The 15,278-nt window shown below is 46.2% G+C and overlaps 1 protein-coding gene across 1 annotated transcript in view; it reads left to right on the top strand.

Annotated features, from left to right (window-relative positions):
- Nucleotides 1-15,278, top strand: part of TMEM237 (transmembrane protein 237) — a gene marked incomplete at its 5' end in the record, with an annotated part of 42,392 nt that overhangs the window by 14,047 nt on the left and 13,067 nt on the right. The window contains 2 exons of the mRNA XM_088465266.1: nt 535-655; nt 894-1,054. Of these exons, the coding sequence (XP_088321392.1) occupies nt 535-655; nt 894-1,054 (282 nt within the window). The remainder of the gene's footprint in view (nt 1-534; nt 656-893; nt 1,055-15,278) is intronic.

A 15,278-nucleotide genomic window follows, 5' to 3' on the forward strand; every position in this document is an offset into this window, starting at 1 on the left:
CTACGTTCCCTGCCATCTCCTGGTATATTGGGCTACATTCCCTGCCATCTCCTGGTATATTGGGCTACGTTCCCTGCCATCTCCTGGTTATATTGGGCTATGCTCCCTGCCATCTCCTGGTATATTGGGCTACGTTCCCTGCCATCTCCTGGTATATTGGGCTACGTTCCCTGCCATCTCCTGGTATATACGGCTACGTTCCCTGCCATCTCCTGGGCATTCACCTGTACTGATGCATAGACAGGGATTAAGGCTGCTCCTGCATTATACTGTCCAGTCTCAGTATTGGAGCGTTTGGATCCATAGATATTGTATCACGTGTCCTACATAGAGAAGGGGGCTGTGGTGGTGGGATTATGGGGTCTGTGTGATTCCGGTCTGTCTGTCCATGACCTTTGCTCTAAGCTGTTTCAGTCTTTGCTGCATGTTTGTAAGAATTAGATTTCCAGTTTTGAGAAATGCACAGTGACCCCATAAGATCCTGATTATTTCTTAAATGAGAAGTTCCTTGAATCTTTGTGCTCTTTGTTTTAGACGCTGAAACCTCTTTCACCAACCAAAACCCTCCTAGTTTATCTGTAGTACAAAATGGCAGTCGCACGGACTTCCAGCACTATGAGGAAGGAATCGCCCGCAAACCTCGCAGGAGAGTAAAGTGAGTTGCACTAAAGATATTAACTACTTTATGTACCTAAAAGACTGTTAAACCGAATATACTGTATATTAAATGATTTTGTCTGTCTCTCTGATTTGTAATTCTTCCAGTTTTCCTCTATCTGATGCTCAGCAAATGTAAAAAAACAATAAGCGTTTATAATAGGCGCCATTCAGTAACGAAACGCCCGTGTGTCAGCGCCACCTACTGTCTGTTCATGTATTTACCTCTATTCCAGGAAAATGCGTCCCCTCGAGCAGGGATTTCCTAATGACCTGGGCTTAGAGGAAGAAGATATAATTCCTGATGGACAGATGAAAAGCCCAGAGGAGCATCCTGCTTTCATTGTGCCCTCTCTAACTAGCCAGCCTGTGGGCAAACCTTTTGTGGAGAAAAATAGTAAGTTGTCTTCTGTGGTCAGTTGTCTTCTGTGGTCAGTTGTCTTCTGTGGTCAGTTATCTTCTGTGGTCAGTTATCTTCTGTGGTCAGTTATCTCCTGTGGTCAGTTATCTTCTGATCTTCTGTAGGCCTTGGAAACATTGGGCCTGATTCAGCAAGGGGACGCAGTTGCTAATACGCACACAATTGGTTCGATTAACTCGCACAGGGGCCCATTTATCAAACTGCATTTGAGGTAAATTCCCCGAAAACACCTGTTTTCGGGGGTTTACCTCAAATACTTAGTATCCCCGAATGTATGAAGGAGGGACCGCAGCAGGTATCTCCGATACCTGCTGCGATCCCTCCATTGCCGCCGGCAGCCGCCTCCCCCATAGTTTCTATGGGGGATGCGATGCTCCCAAATGTATCAATATCAGGAATGCGAAGCATTCCCGATATTGGCCCCAGCAGCTAACGTCATCTGCAGATAGCGTTAGCCGCTGTTTCCTATGGGCACTTACCGCATATCAGCCGGCGGAGGGATCTGCCAGATCCCTCCGCCGGCAATGGGCGCCGCTCATGTGCAGTCCGCGGGACTGCGCATGCGCAGAAGCCCCGACTGCCCTCCGGAGACATCGCAGGGACGGGCTCTTTTCGGAGCCCGTCTCCCTGCATGTCCCGGATAATACATCCGGCAGATAGGATCGCATTTTGCAATGCGATCAGGGGCGGTACTGCATGCCCTGATCGCATTGCAAAATGCAATCATTAATAAATGGGCCCCACTGCGTCAGACGCTGCGGTCAGAACTGCATATGCAGAGGCTATGCAGACGATCTACAGAGTGATTGATAGGAAGGGCCGTTTGTGGGTGGTGACGGGGGGTGGCCGTGCGAACGTAGGCGTGCCAGTGCGTTTCAATGCTTTTACATGCATAAATTATCCACTGCGATACCAGACGCCTCCTGAAGTCTCATAGCGTGCGCAGAAGTTAACTATTTACTGAGTGAGGTCTGAGCTTCCGTAACTCTGCGTCTGGGTCCAATGTTACTCGATGTTACCAATTTGTTTTGCTATGTTGGGCAAGTGTACGGCTGTGAGTAAGGGGAAGTGGGCGTCCTTATGTCCGGTTGTGTCCGCAATGCGAATTCAGACATTTACATAGCACTGGTGGTATTAGCAACGCAGGTGCATACGTATAAGCAGAATAGCGATCCGTGCTGAATCCGGCCCCTTGTCCTTTGCTGGCTCTTTTTGGGGCAGGGCTAGACGCCATTATTGCGGGTTCCTGGGCAGCAAAGAATGCCCTCCTGCCAGCCTATGCTGAGAAACCAAGGGACCAACAAAGTCCTTCTTCCCATAAAGCTAAGAGCAGTACTAAAAGCTCTGCATGAAGCTCAGCCGTTCCTTCGTGACAGAGCCCTTCGCACCCAATCTGACAAGGCCACTGCTATGCCATACATAAACCAACAAATGGGAACCCCAAGCTCCTTATACTGGGCAGAAAGATACATTCCAGCGATCTCCGTATCCTTCATCCAGGTGTAGGAAACTGACTATCTGAGCCGTCATGGCGTTCATTCATGGAAGTGGTCTCCAGCCACAGGAGTTTGGTACAGAGATGGGGTCTACCAGAAGTAGCCTTCATGGCCTAGGGTTCCTCAGGCAGTACTGGTGGACACCATGAGGACTCTTTGGCTGTACCTTCTGGGTTCCCTCTTTCTGATTATTACCATAATTCCTCATGTCCTTAAGGTCAAGGCAGAAAAGGTTCCAGTCTGGAGACTCTGTGTTGGCCACGACGGTCTTGGTACACTGACAACCATCTTCTCGTGGCGGTACCACTGCTATGTCAGTCTTTTCTTCCACCCTTAACTTGTTGTAATGTAATGTCATGGCTGCAGAAGCCGTCATACTCCGGGCTAAGGAGATTGATCAGGGCCTGAAATCATCTCTCGGTGCTGCAGGAATAGGTACACACTTATGTGCTGACATTGTCTCACCGCTTGTTGTTCATACAGGATCATGTGCTGCAGGGCGATTCCAAAGTGCCCTAATGCAAGATGGCATCTATGGGCATTTATTTATCATTCAGAGTACTTTCCATATGTATGTATAGTGCACATTGCCAAGAGAATTACCAAATGATTACGATAGAAGTACATAACCAGTTATCAATACAACGGTATTTGTGATTGGAGCATAGCTCTGCCGTAGTACGGAACAGGAGGACACAAGGCTGCTCCCCCCTCTGGGATTCCCGTGGGTGCAGCATACAATGAGTACACACAATATAACTCTCATGTGAGTACAGGTTGAGTCTCCCATATCCAAATATTCTGAAATACAGAATATTTTTAGCATGACTGGGAAAGTGAAACCTTTGCTTTCTGATGGTTCAATGTACACAAACTTTGCTTAAAGAACAAAATTATTAAAAACATAGTATAAAAGAACCTTCAGGCTCTGTGTATAAGGTGTAGATGAAACCTTAAGCAGGGGGACCTTTCGGGTGCTGCAGGATTTGAATCCATGACAACGTTGTGTGTTACTAATGGTAACCTTTGTGACTCTGGTCCCAGCTCTCTTGAGGTCATTGACCAGGTCCCCCCCGTGTAGTTCTGGGCTGATCCCTCACCGCTCTCAAGATCATTGATACCCCACGAGGTGAGATCTTGCATGGAGCCCCTGGTGCAGGGAGGTTGCCAGTGATCTTGTATTTCTTCCATTTTTTTAATAATTGCGCCAACAGTTGATCTCCTCTCACCAAGCTGCTGGCCTATTGTCACGTAGCTCATCCCAGCCTTGTGCTGGGCTACAATGTTGTCCCTGGTGTCCTTAGACAGCTCTCTGGTCTTGGCCATGGTGGAGAGGTTGCAGTCTGACTGTTTGGGGGTGTGGACAGGTGTCTGTTATACAGTTATAACCAATTCAGACAGGTGCCATTAATACAGGTAACGAGTGGAGGATAGAGGAGCTTCCTAAGGAAGTAGTAACAGGTCTGTGAAAGCCGGAATTCTTGCTGGTTGGTGATAGGTGTCCAAATATTTATTTTCCGCAAGAATATACAAATTGTTTATAAATCCTACAATGTGATTTCCGGGGAGTTGTGTTCTGATTCTGTCTCTCACAGTTATAGTGTAACCATGATGGGAATTACAGACCTCTCTCATCTTTTACAGCACAACAACTTACACAATCCGTGGCTGTACAAATACTTTTTTGCACCACTGTAGGACCTGCTGGCAGCACATATAGGACCTGCTGGCAGCACATATAGGACCTGCTGGCAGCACATATAGGACCTGTTGGCAGCACATATAGGACCTGCTGGCAGCATATATAGGAATATAGGACCTGTTGGCAGCACATATAGGACCTGTTGGCAGCACATATAGGAATATAGGACCTGTTGGCACCACATATAGGACCTGTTGGCAGCACATATAGGAATATAGGACCTGTTGGCACCACATATAGGACCTGTTGGCAGCACATATAGGAATATAGGACCTGTTGGCAGCACATATAGGAATATAGGACCTGTTGGCAGCATATATAGGACCTGTTGGCAGCACATATAGGAATATAAGACCTGTTGGCAGCACATATAGGACCTGTTGGCAGCACATATAGGACCTGTTGGCAGCACATATAGGACCTGTTGGCAGCACATATAGGACCTGCTGGCAGCACATATAGGACCTGTTGGCAGCACATATAGGACCTGCTGGCAGCATATATAGGAATATAGGACCTGTTGGCAGCACATATAGGACCTGTTGGCAGCACATATAGGAATATAGGACCTGTTGGCACCACATATAGGACCTGTTGGCAGCACATATAGGAATATAGGACCTGTTGGCACCACATATAGGACCTGTTGGCAGCACATATAGGAATATAGGACCTGTTGGCAGCACATATAGGAATATAGGACCTGTTGGCAGCACATATAGGACCTGCTGGCAGCACATATAGGACCTGTTGGCAGCACATATAGGACCTGCTGGCAGCATATATAGGAATATAGGACCTGTTGGCAGCACATATAGGACCTGTTGGCAGCACATATAGGAATATAGGACCTGTTGGCACCACATATAGGGCCTGTTGGCAGCACATATAGGAATATAGGACCTGTTGGCACCACATATAGGACCTGTTGGCAGCACATATAGGAATATAGGACCTGTTGGCAGCACATATAGGAATATAGGACCTGTTGGCAGCATATATAGGACCTGTTGGCAGCACATATAGGAATATAAGACCTGTTGGCAGCACATATAGGACCTGTTGGCAGCACATATAGGACCTGTTGGCAGCACATATAGGACCTGCTGGCAGCACATATAGGACCTGTTGGCTGCACATATAGGACCTGCTGGCAGCATATATAGGAATATAGGACCTGTTGGCAGCACATATAGGACCTGTTGGCAGCACATATAGGAATATAGGACCTGTTGGCACCACATATAGGACCTGTTGGCAGCACATATAGGAATATAGGACCTGTTGGCACCACATATAGGACCTGTTGGCAGCACATATAGGAATATAGGACCTGTTGGCAGCACATATAGGAATATAGGACCTGTTGGCAGCACATATAGGACCTGCTGGCAGCACATATAGGACCTGCTGGCAGCACATATAGGACCTGTTGGCAGCACATATAGGACCTGCTGGCAGCATATATAGGAATATAGGACCTGTTGGCAGCACATATAGGACCTGTTGGCAGCACATATAGGAATATAGGACCTGTTGGCACCACATATAGGACCTGTTGGCAGCACATATAGGAATATAGGACCTGTTGGCACCACATATAGGACCTGTTGGCAGCACATATAGGAATATAGGACCTGTTGGCAGCACATATAGGAATATAGGACCTGTTGGCAGCACATATAGGACCTGCTGGCAGCACATATAGGACCTGTTGGCAGCACATATAGGACCTGCTGGCAGCATATATAGGAATATAGGACCTGTTGGCAGCACATATAGGACCTGTTGGCAGCACATATAGGAATATAGGACCTGTTGGCACCACATATAGGACCTGTTGGCAGCACATATAGGAATATAGGACCTGTTGGCACCACATATAGGACCTGTTGGCAGCACATATAGGAATATAGGACCTGTTGGCAGCACATATAGGAATATAGGACCTGTTGGCAGCATATATAGGACCTGTTGGCAGCACATATAGGAATATAAGACCTGTTGGCAGCACATATAGGACCTGTTGGCAGCACATATAGGACCTGTTGGCAGCACATATAGGACCTGCTGGCAGCACATATAGGACCTGTTGGCAGCACATATAGGACCTGCTGGCAGCATATATAGGAATATAGGACCTGTTGGCAGCACATATAGGACCTGTTGGCAGCACATATAGGAATATAGGACCTGTTGGCACCACATATAGGACCTGTTGGCAGCACATATAGGAATATAGGACCTGTTGGCACCACATATAGGACCTGTTGGCAGCACATATAGGAATATAGGACCTGTTGGCAGCACATATAGGAATATAGGACCTGTTGGCAGCACATATAGGACCTGCTGGCAGCACATATAGGACCTGTTGGCAGCACATATAGGACCTGCTGGCAGCATATATAGGAATATAGGACCTGTTGGCAGCACATATAGGACCTGTTGGCAGCACATATAGGAATATAGGACCTGTTGGCACCACATATAGGACCTGTTGGCAGCACATATAGGAATATAGGACCTGTTGGCACCACATATAGGACCTGTTGGCAGCACATATAGGAATATAGGACCTGTTGGCAGCACATATAGGAATATAGGACCTGTTGGCAGCATATATAGGACCTGTTGGCAGCACATATAGGAATATAAGACCTGTTGGCAGCACATATAGGACCTGTTGGCAGCACATATAGGACCTGTTGGCAGCACATATAGGACCTGCTGGCAGCACATATAGGACCTGTTGGCAGCACATATAGGACCTGCTGGCAGCATATATAGGAATATAGGACCTGTTGGCAGCACATATAGGACCTGTTGGCAGCACATATAGGAATATAGGACCTGTTGGCACCACATATAGGACCTGTTGGCAGCACATATAGGAATATAGGACCTGTTGGCACCACATATAGGACCTGTTGGCAGCACATATAGGAATATAGGACCTGTTGGCAGCACATATAGGAATATAGGACCTGTTGGCAGCACATATAGGACCTGCTGGCAGCACATATAGGACCTGTTGGCAGCACATATAGGACCTGCTGGCAGCATATATAGGAATATAGGACCTGTTGGCAGCACATATAGGACCTGTTGGCAGCACATATAGGAATATAGGACCTGTTGGCACCACATATAGGACCTGTTGGCAGCACATATAGGAATATAGGACCTGTTGGCACCACATATAGGACCTGTTGGCAGCACATATAGGAATATAGGACCTGTTGGCAGCACATATAGGAATATAGGACCTGTTGGCAGCATATATAGGACCTGTTGGCAGCACATATAGGAATATAAGACCTGTTGGCAGCACATATAGGACCTGCTGGCAGCACATATAGGACCTGTTGGCAGCACATATAGGACCTGCTGGCAGCATATATAGGACCTGCTGGCAGCACATATAGGACCTGTTGGCAGCACATATAGGACCTGCTGGCAGCATATATAGGAATATAGGACCTGTTGGCAGCACATATAGGACCTGTTGGCAGCACATATAGGAATATAGGACCTGTTGGCACCACATATAGGACCTGTTGGCAGCACATATAGGAATATAGGACCTGTTGGCACCACATATAGGACCTGTTGGCAGCACATATAGGAATATAGGACCTGTTGGCAGCACATATAGGAATATAGGACCTGTTGGCAGCACATATAGGAATATAGGACCTGTTGGCAGCACATATAGGACCTGTTGGCAGCACATATAGGAATATAAGACCTGTTGGCAGCACATATAGGACCTGTTGGCAGCATATATAGGAATATAGGACCTGTTGGCAGCACATATAGGACCTGTTGGCAGCACATATAGGACCTGTTGGCAGCACATATAGGACCTGTTGGCAGCACATATAGGAATATAGGACCTGTTAGCAGCATATATAGGACCTGTTGGCAGCATATATAGGAATATAGGACCTGTTGGCAGCACATATTGGAATATAGGACCTCTTGGCAGCACATATAGGACCTGTTGGCAGCACATATAGGAATATAGGACCTGTTGGCAGCACATATAGGACCTGTTGGCAGCATATATAGGACCTGCTGGCAGCACATATAGGAATATAGGTCCTGCTGGCAGCACATATAGGGCCTGCTGGCAGCATATATAGGACCTGCTGGCAGCATATATAGGACCTGTTGGCAGCACATATAGGAATATATCACCTGTTGGCAGCACATATAGGACCTGTTGGCAGCACATATATAGGACCTGTTGACAGCACATATAGGACCTCTTGGCAGCACATATATAGGACCTGTTGACAGCACATATAGGAATATATGACCTGTTGGCAGCATATATTATATAGGACCTGCTGGCAGCACATATAGGAATATAGGACCTGTTGGCAGCACATATAGGAATATAGGACCTGTTGGCAGCACATATAGGACCTGTTGGCAGCACATATAGGAATATAGGACCTGTTGGCAGCACATATAGGAATATAGGACCTGTTGGCAGCACATATAGGACCTGTTGGCAGCATATATAGGACCTGTTGGCAGCACATATAGGAATATAGGACCTGTTGGCAGCACATATAGGACCTGTTGGCAGCACATATAGGAATATAGGACCTGTTGGCAGCACATATAGGACCTGTTGGCAGCACATATAGGAATATAGGACCTGCTGGCAGCACATATAGGACCTGTTGGCAGCATATATAGGAATATAGGACCTGTTGGCAGCACATATAGGAATATAGGACCTGTTGGCAGCACATATAGGACCTGCTGGCAGCATATATAGGAATATAGGACCTGTTGGTAGCAGCACATATAGAACCTGTTGGCAGCACATATAGGAATATAGGACCTGTTTGCAGCACATATATGACCTGTTGGCAGATATATAGGAATATTGGACCTGTTGGCAGCACATATAGGAATATAGGACCTGTTGGCAGCACATATAGGAATATAGGACCTGTTGGCAGCATATATTATATAGGACCTGCTGGCAGCACATATAAGAATATAGGACCTGTTGGCAGCACATATAGGAATATAGGACCTGTTGGCAGCACATATAGGACCTGTTGGCAGCATATATAGGACCTGCTGGCAGCACATATAGGAATATAGGTCCTGCTGGCAGCACATATAGGGCCTGCTGGCAGCATATATAGGACCTGCTGGCAGCATATATAGGACCTGTTGGCAGCACATATAGGAATATATCACCTGTTGGCAGCACATATAGGACCTGTTGGTAGCATATATAGAACTTACTGGCAGCACATATAGGAATATAGGACCTGTTGGCAGCACATATATAGTACCTGTTGGCAGCACATATAGGAATATAGGACCTGTTGGTAGCATATATAGGACCTGTTGGCAGCACATATAGGAATATAGGACCTGTTGGCAGCACATTTCGGAATATTTGACCTGTTGGCAGCACATATAGGAATATAGGACCTGTTGGCAGCACATTTCGGAATATTTGACCTGTTGGCAGCACATATAGGAATATATCACCTGTTGGCAGCACATATAGGACCTGTTGGCAGCAGATATAGGAATATAGGACCTGTTGGCAGCACATATAGGAATATAGGACCTGTTGGCAGCACATATAGGAATATAGGACCTGTTGGCAGCATATATAGGACCTGTTGGCAGCACATATAGGAATATAAGACCTGTTGGCAGCACATATAGGACCTGCTGGCAGCACATATAGGACCTGTTGGCAGCACATATAGGACCTGCTGGCAGCATATATAGGAATATAGGACCTGTTGGCAGCACATATAGGACCTGTTGGCAGCACATATAGGAATATAGGACCTGTTGGCACCACATATAGGACCTGCTGGCAGCATATATAGGAATATAGGACCTGTTGGCAGCACATATAGGACCTGTTGGCAGCACATATAGGAATATAGGACCTGTTGGCACCACATATAGGACCTGTTGGCAGCACATATAGGAATATAGGACCTGTTGGCACCACATATAGGACCTGTTGGCAGCACATATAGGAATATAGGACCTGTTGGCAGCACATATAGGAATATAGGACCTGTTGGCAGCATATATAGGACCTGTTGGCAGCACATATAGGAATATAAGACCTGTTGGCAGCACATATAGGACCTGTTGGCAGCACATATAGGACCTGTTGGCAGCACATATAGGACCTGTTGGCAGCACATATAGGACCTGCTGGCAGCACATATAGGACCTGTTGGCAGCACATATAGGACCTGCTGGCAGCATATATAGGAATATAGGACCTGTTGGCAGCACATATAGGACCTGTTGGCAGCACATATAGGAATATAGGACCTGTTGGCACCACATATAGGACCTGTTGGCAGCACATATAGGAATATAGGACCTGTTGGCACCACATATAGGACCTGTTGGCAGCACATATAGGAATATAGGACCTGTTGGCAGCACATATAGAAATATAGGACCTGTTGGCAGCACATATAGGACCTGCTGGCAGCACATATAGGACCTGTTGGCAGCACATATAGGACCTGCTGGCAGCATATATAGGAATATAGGACCTGTTGGCAGCACATATAGGACCTGTTGGCAGCACATATAGGAATATAGGACCTGTTGGCACCACATATAGGACCTGTTGGCAGCACATATAGGAATATAGGACCTGTTGGCACCACATATAGGACCTGTTGGCAGCACATATAGGAATATAGGACCTGTTGGCAGCACATATAGGAATATAGGACCTGTTGGCAGCATATATAGGACCTGTTGGCAGCACATATAGGAATATAAGACCTGTTGGCAGCACATATAGGACCTGTTGGCAGCACATATAGGACCTGTTGGCAGCACATATAGGACCTGTTGGCAGCACATATAGGACCTGCTGGCAGCACATATAGGACCTGTTGGCAGCACATATAGGACCTGCTGGCAGCATATATAGGAATATAGGACCTGTTGGCAGCACATATAGGACCTGTTGGCAGCACATATAGGAATATAGGACCTGTTGGCACCACATATAGGACCTGTTGGCAGCACATATAGGAATATAGGACCTGTTGGCACCACATATAGGACCTGTTGGCAGCACATATAGGAATATAGGACCTGTTGGCAGCACATATAGGAATATAGGACCTGTTGGCAGCACATATAGGAATATAGGACCTGTTGGCAGCACATATAGGACCTGTTGGCAGCACATATAGGAATATAAGACCTGTTGGCAGCACATATAGGACCTGTTGGCAGCATATATAGGAATATAGGACCTGTTGGCAGCACATATAGGACCTGTTGGCAGCACATATAGGACCTGTTGGCAGCACATATAGGACCTGTTGGCAGCACATATAGGAATATAGGACCTGTTGGCAGCATATATAGGACCTGTTGGCAGCATATATAGGAATATAGGACCTGTTGGCAGCACATATTGGAATATAGGACCTCTTGGCAGCACATATAGGACCTGTTGGCAGCACATATAGGAATATAGGACCTGTTGGCAGCACATATAGGACCTGTTGGCAGCATATATAGGACCTGCTGGCAGCACATATAGGAATATAGGTCCTGCTGGCAGCACATATAGGGCCTGCTGGCAGCATATATAGGACCTGCTGGCAGCATATATAGGACCTGTTGGCAGCACATATAGGAATATATCACCTGTTGGCAGCACATATAGGACCTGTTGGCAGCACATATATAGGACCTGTTGACAGCACATATAGGACCTCTTGGCAGCACATATATAGGACCTGTTGACAGCACATATAGGAATATATGACCTGTTGGCAGCATATATTATATAGGACCTGCTGGCAGCACATATAGGAATATAGGACCTGTTGGCAGCACATATAGGAATATAGGACCTGTTGGCAGCACATATAGGACCTGTTGGCAGCACATATAGGAATATAGGACCTGTTGGCAGCACATATAGGAATATAGGACCTGTTGGCAGCACATATAGGACCTGTTGGCAGCATATATAGGACCTGTTGGCAGCACATATAGGAATATAGGACCTGTTGGCAGCACATATAGGACCTGTTGGCAGCACATATAGGAATATAGGACCTGTTGGCAGCACATATAGGACCTGTTGGCAGCACATATAGGAATATAGGACCTGCTGGCAGCACATATAGGACCTGTTGGCAGCATATATAGGAATATAGGACCTGTTGGCAGCACATATAGGAATATAGGACCTGTTGGCAGCACATATAGGACCTGCTGGCAGCATATATAGGAATATAGGACCTGTTGGTAGCAGCACATATAGAACCTGTTGGCAGCACATATAGGAATATAGGACCTGTTTGCAGCACATATATGACCTGTTGGCAGATATATAGGAATATTGGACCTGTTGGCAGCACATATAGGAATATAGGACCTGTTGGCAGCACATATAGGAATATAGGACCTGTTGGCAGCATATATTATATAGGACCTGCTGGCAGCACATATAAGAATATAGGACCTGTTGGCAGCACATATAGGAATATAGGACCTGTTGGCAGCACATATAGGACCTGTTGGCAGCATATATAGGACCTGCTGGCAGCACATATAGGAATATAGGTCCTGCTGGCAGCACATATAGGGCCTGCTGGCAGCATATATAGGACCTGCTGGCAGCATATATAGGACCTGTTGGCAGCACATATAGGAATATATCACCTGTTGGCAGCACATATAGGACCTGTTGGTAGCATATATAGAACTTACTGGCAGCACATATAGGAATATAGGACCTGTTGGCAGCACATATATAGTACCTGTTGGCAGCACATATAGGAATATAGGACCTGTTGGTAGCATATATAGGACCTGTTGGCAGCACATATAGGAATATAGGACCTGTTGGCAGCACATTTCGGAATATTTGACCTGTTGGCAGCACATATAGGAATATAGGACCTGTTGGCAGCACATTTCGGAATATTTGACCTGTTGGCAGCACATATAGGAATATATCACCTGTTGGCAGCACATATAGGACCTGTTGGCAGCAGATATAGGAATATAGGACCTGTTGGCAGCACATATAGGAATATAGGACCTGTTGGCAGCACATATAGGAATATAGGACCTGTTGGCAGCATATATAGGAATATAGGACCTGTTGGCAGCACATATAGGACCTGTTGGCAGCACATATAGGACCTGTTGGCAGCACATATAGGACCTGTTGGCAGCACATATAGGAATATAGGACCTGTTGGCAGCATATATAGGAATATAGGACCTGTTGGCAGCACATATTGGAATATAGGACCTCTTGGCAGCACATATAGGACCTGTTGGCAGCACATATATGAATATAGGACCTGTTGGCAGCACATATAGGACCTGTTGGCAGCATATATAGGACCTGCTGGCAGCACATATAGGGCCTGCTGGCAGCATATATAGGACCTGCTGGCAGCATATATAGAACCTGTTGGCAGCACATATAGGAATATATCACCTGTTGGCAGCACATATATAGGACCTGTTGACAGCACATATAGGAATATAGGACCTCTTGGCAGCACATATAGGAATATATGACCTGTTGGCAGCATATATTATATAGGACCTGCTGGCAGCACATATAGGAATATAGGACCTGTTGGCAGCACATATAGGAATATAGGACCTGTTGGCAGCACATATAGGACCTGTTGGCAGCACATATAGGACCTGTTGGCAGCACATATAGGAATATAGGACCTGTTGGCAGCACATATAGGAATATAGGACCTGTTGGCAGCACATATAGGACCTGTTGGCAGCATATATAGGACCTGTTGGCAGCACATATAGGAATATAGGACCTGTTGGCAGCACATATAGGACCTGTTGGCAGCATATATAGGAATATAGGACCTGTTGGCAGCACATATAGGACCTGTTGGCAGCATATATAGGAATATAGGATCTGTTGGCAGCATATATAGGACCTGTTGGCAGCACATATAGGAATATAGGACCTGTTGGCAGCACATATAGGACCTGTTGGCAGCACATATAGGACCTGTTGGCAGCACATAGAGGAATATAGGACCTGTTGGCAGCATATATAGGAATATAGGACCTGTTGGCTGCACATATAGGACCTGCTGGCAGCACATATAGGAATATAGGACCTGTTGGCAGCACATATAGGACCTGTTGGCAGCACATATAGGAATATAGGACCTGCTGGCAGCACATATAGGACCTGTTGGCAGCACATATAGGTCATGTTGGCAGCATATATAGGAATATAGGACCTGTTGGCAGCACATATAGGAATATAGGACCTGTTGGCAGCACATATAGGACCTGCTGGCAGCATATATAGGAATATAGGACCTGTTGGTAGCAGCACATATAGAACCTGTTGGCAGCACATATAGGAATATAGGACCTGTTTGCAGCACATATATGACCTGTTGGCAGCATATATAGGAATATTGGACCTGTTGGCAGCACATATAGGAATATAGGACCTGTTGGCAGCACATATAGGAATATAGGACCTGTTGGCAGCATATATTATATAGGACCTGCTGGCAGCACATATAGGAATATAGGACCTGTTGGCAGCACATATAGGAATATAGGACCTGTTGGCAGCACATATAGGACCTGTTGGCAGCATATATAGGACCTGCTGGCAGCACATATAGGAATATAGGTCCTGCTGGCAGCACATATAGGGCCTGCTGGCAGCATATATAGGATCTGCTGGCAGCATATATAGGACCTGTTGGCAGCACATATAGGAATATATCACCTGTTGGCAGCACATATAGGACCTGTTGGCAGCACATATATAGGATCTGTTGACAGCACATATAGGAATATAGGACCTCTTGGCAGCACATATATAGGACCTGTTGACAGCACATATAGGAATATATGACCTGTTGGCAGCATATATAGGACTTACTGGCAGCACATATAGGAATATAGGACCTGTTGGCAGCACATA

The sequence above is a fragment of the Taudactylus pleione genome, unplaced genomic scaffold (assembly GCF_031769625.1).
Source record: "Taudactylus pleione unplaced genomic scaffold, aTauple2 ptg001928l, whole genome shotgun sequence".
NCBI lineage: Eukaryota > Metazoa > Chordata > Amphibia > Anura > Myobatrachidae > Taudactylus > Taudactylus pleione.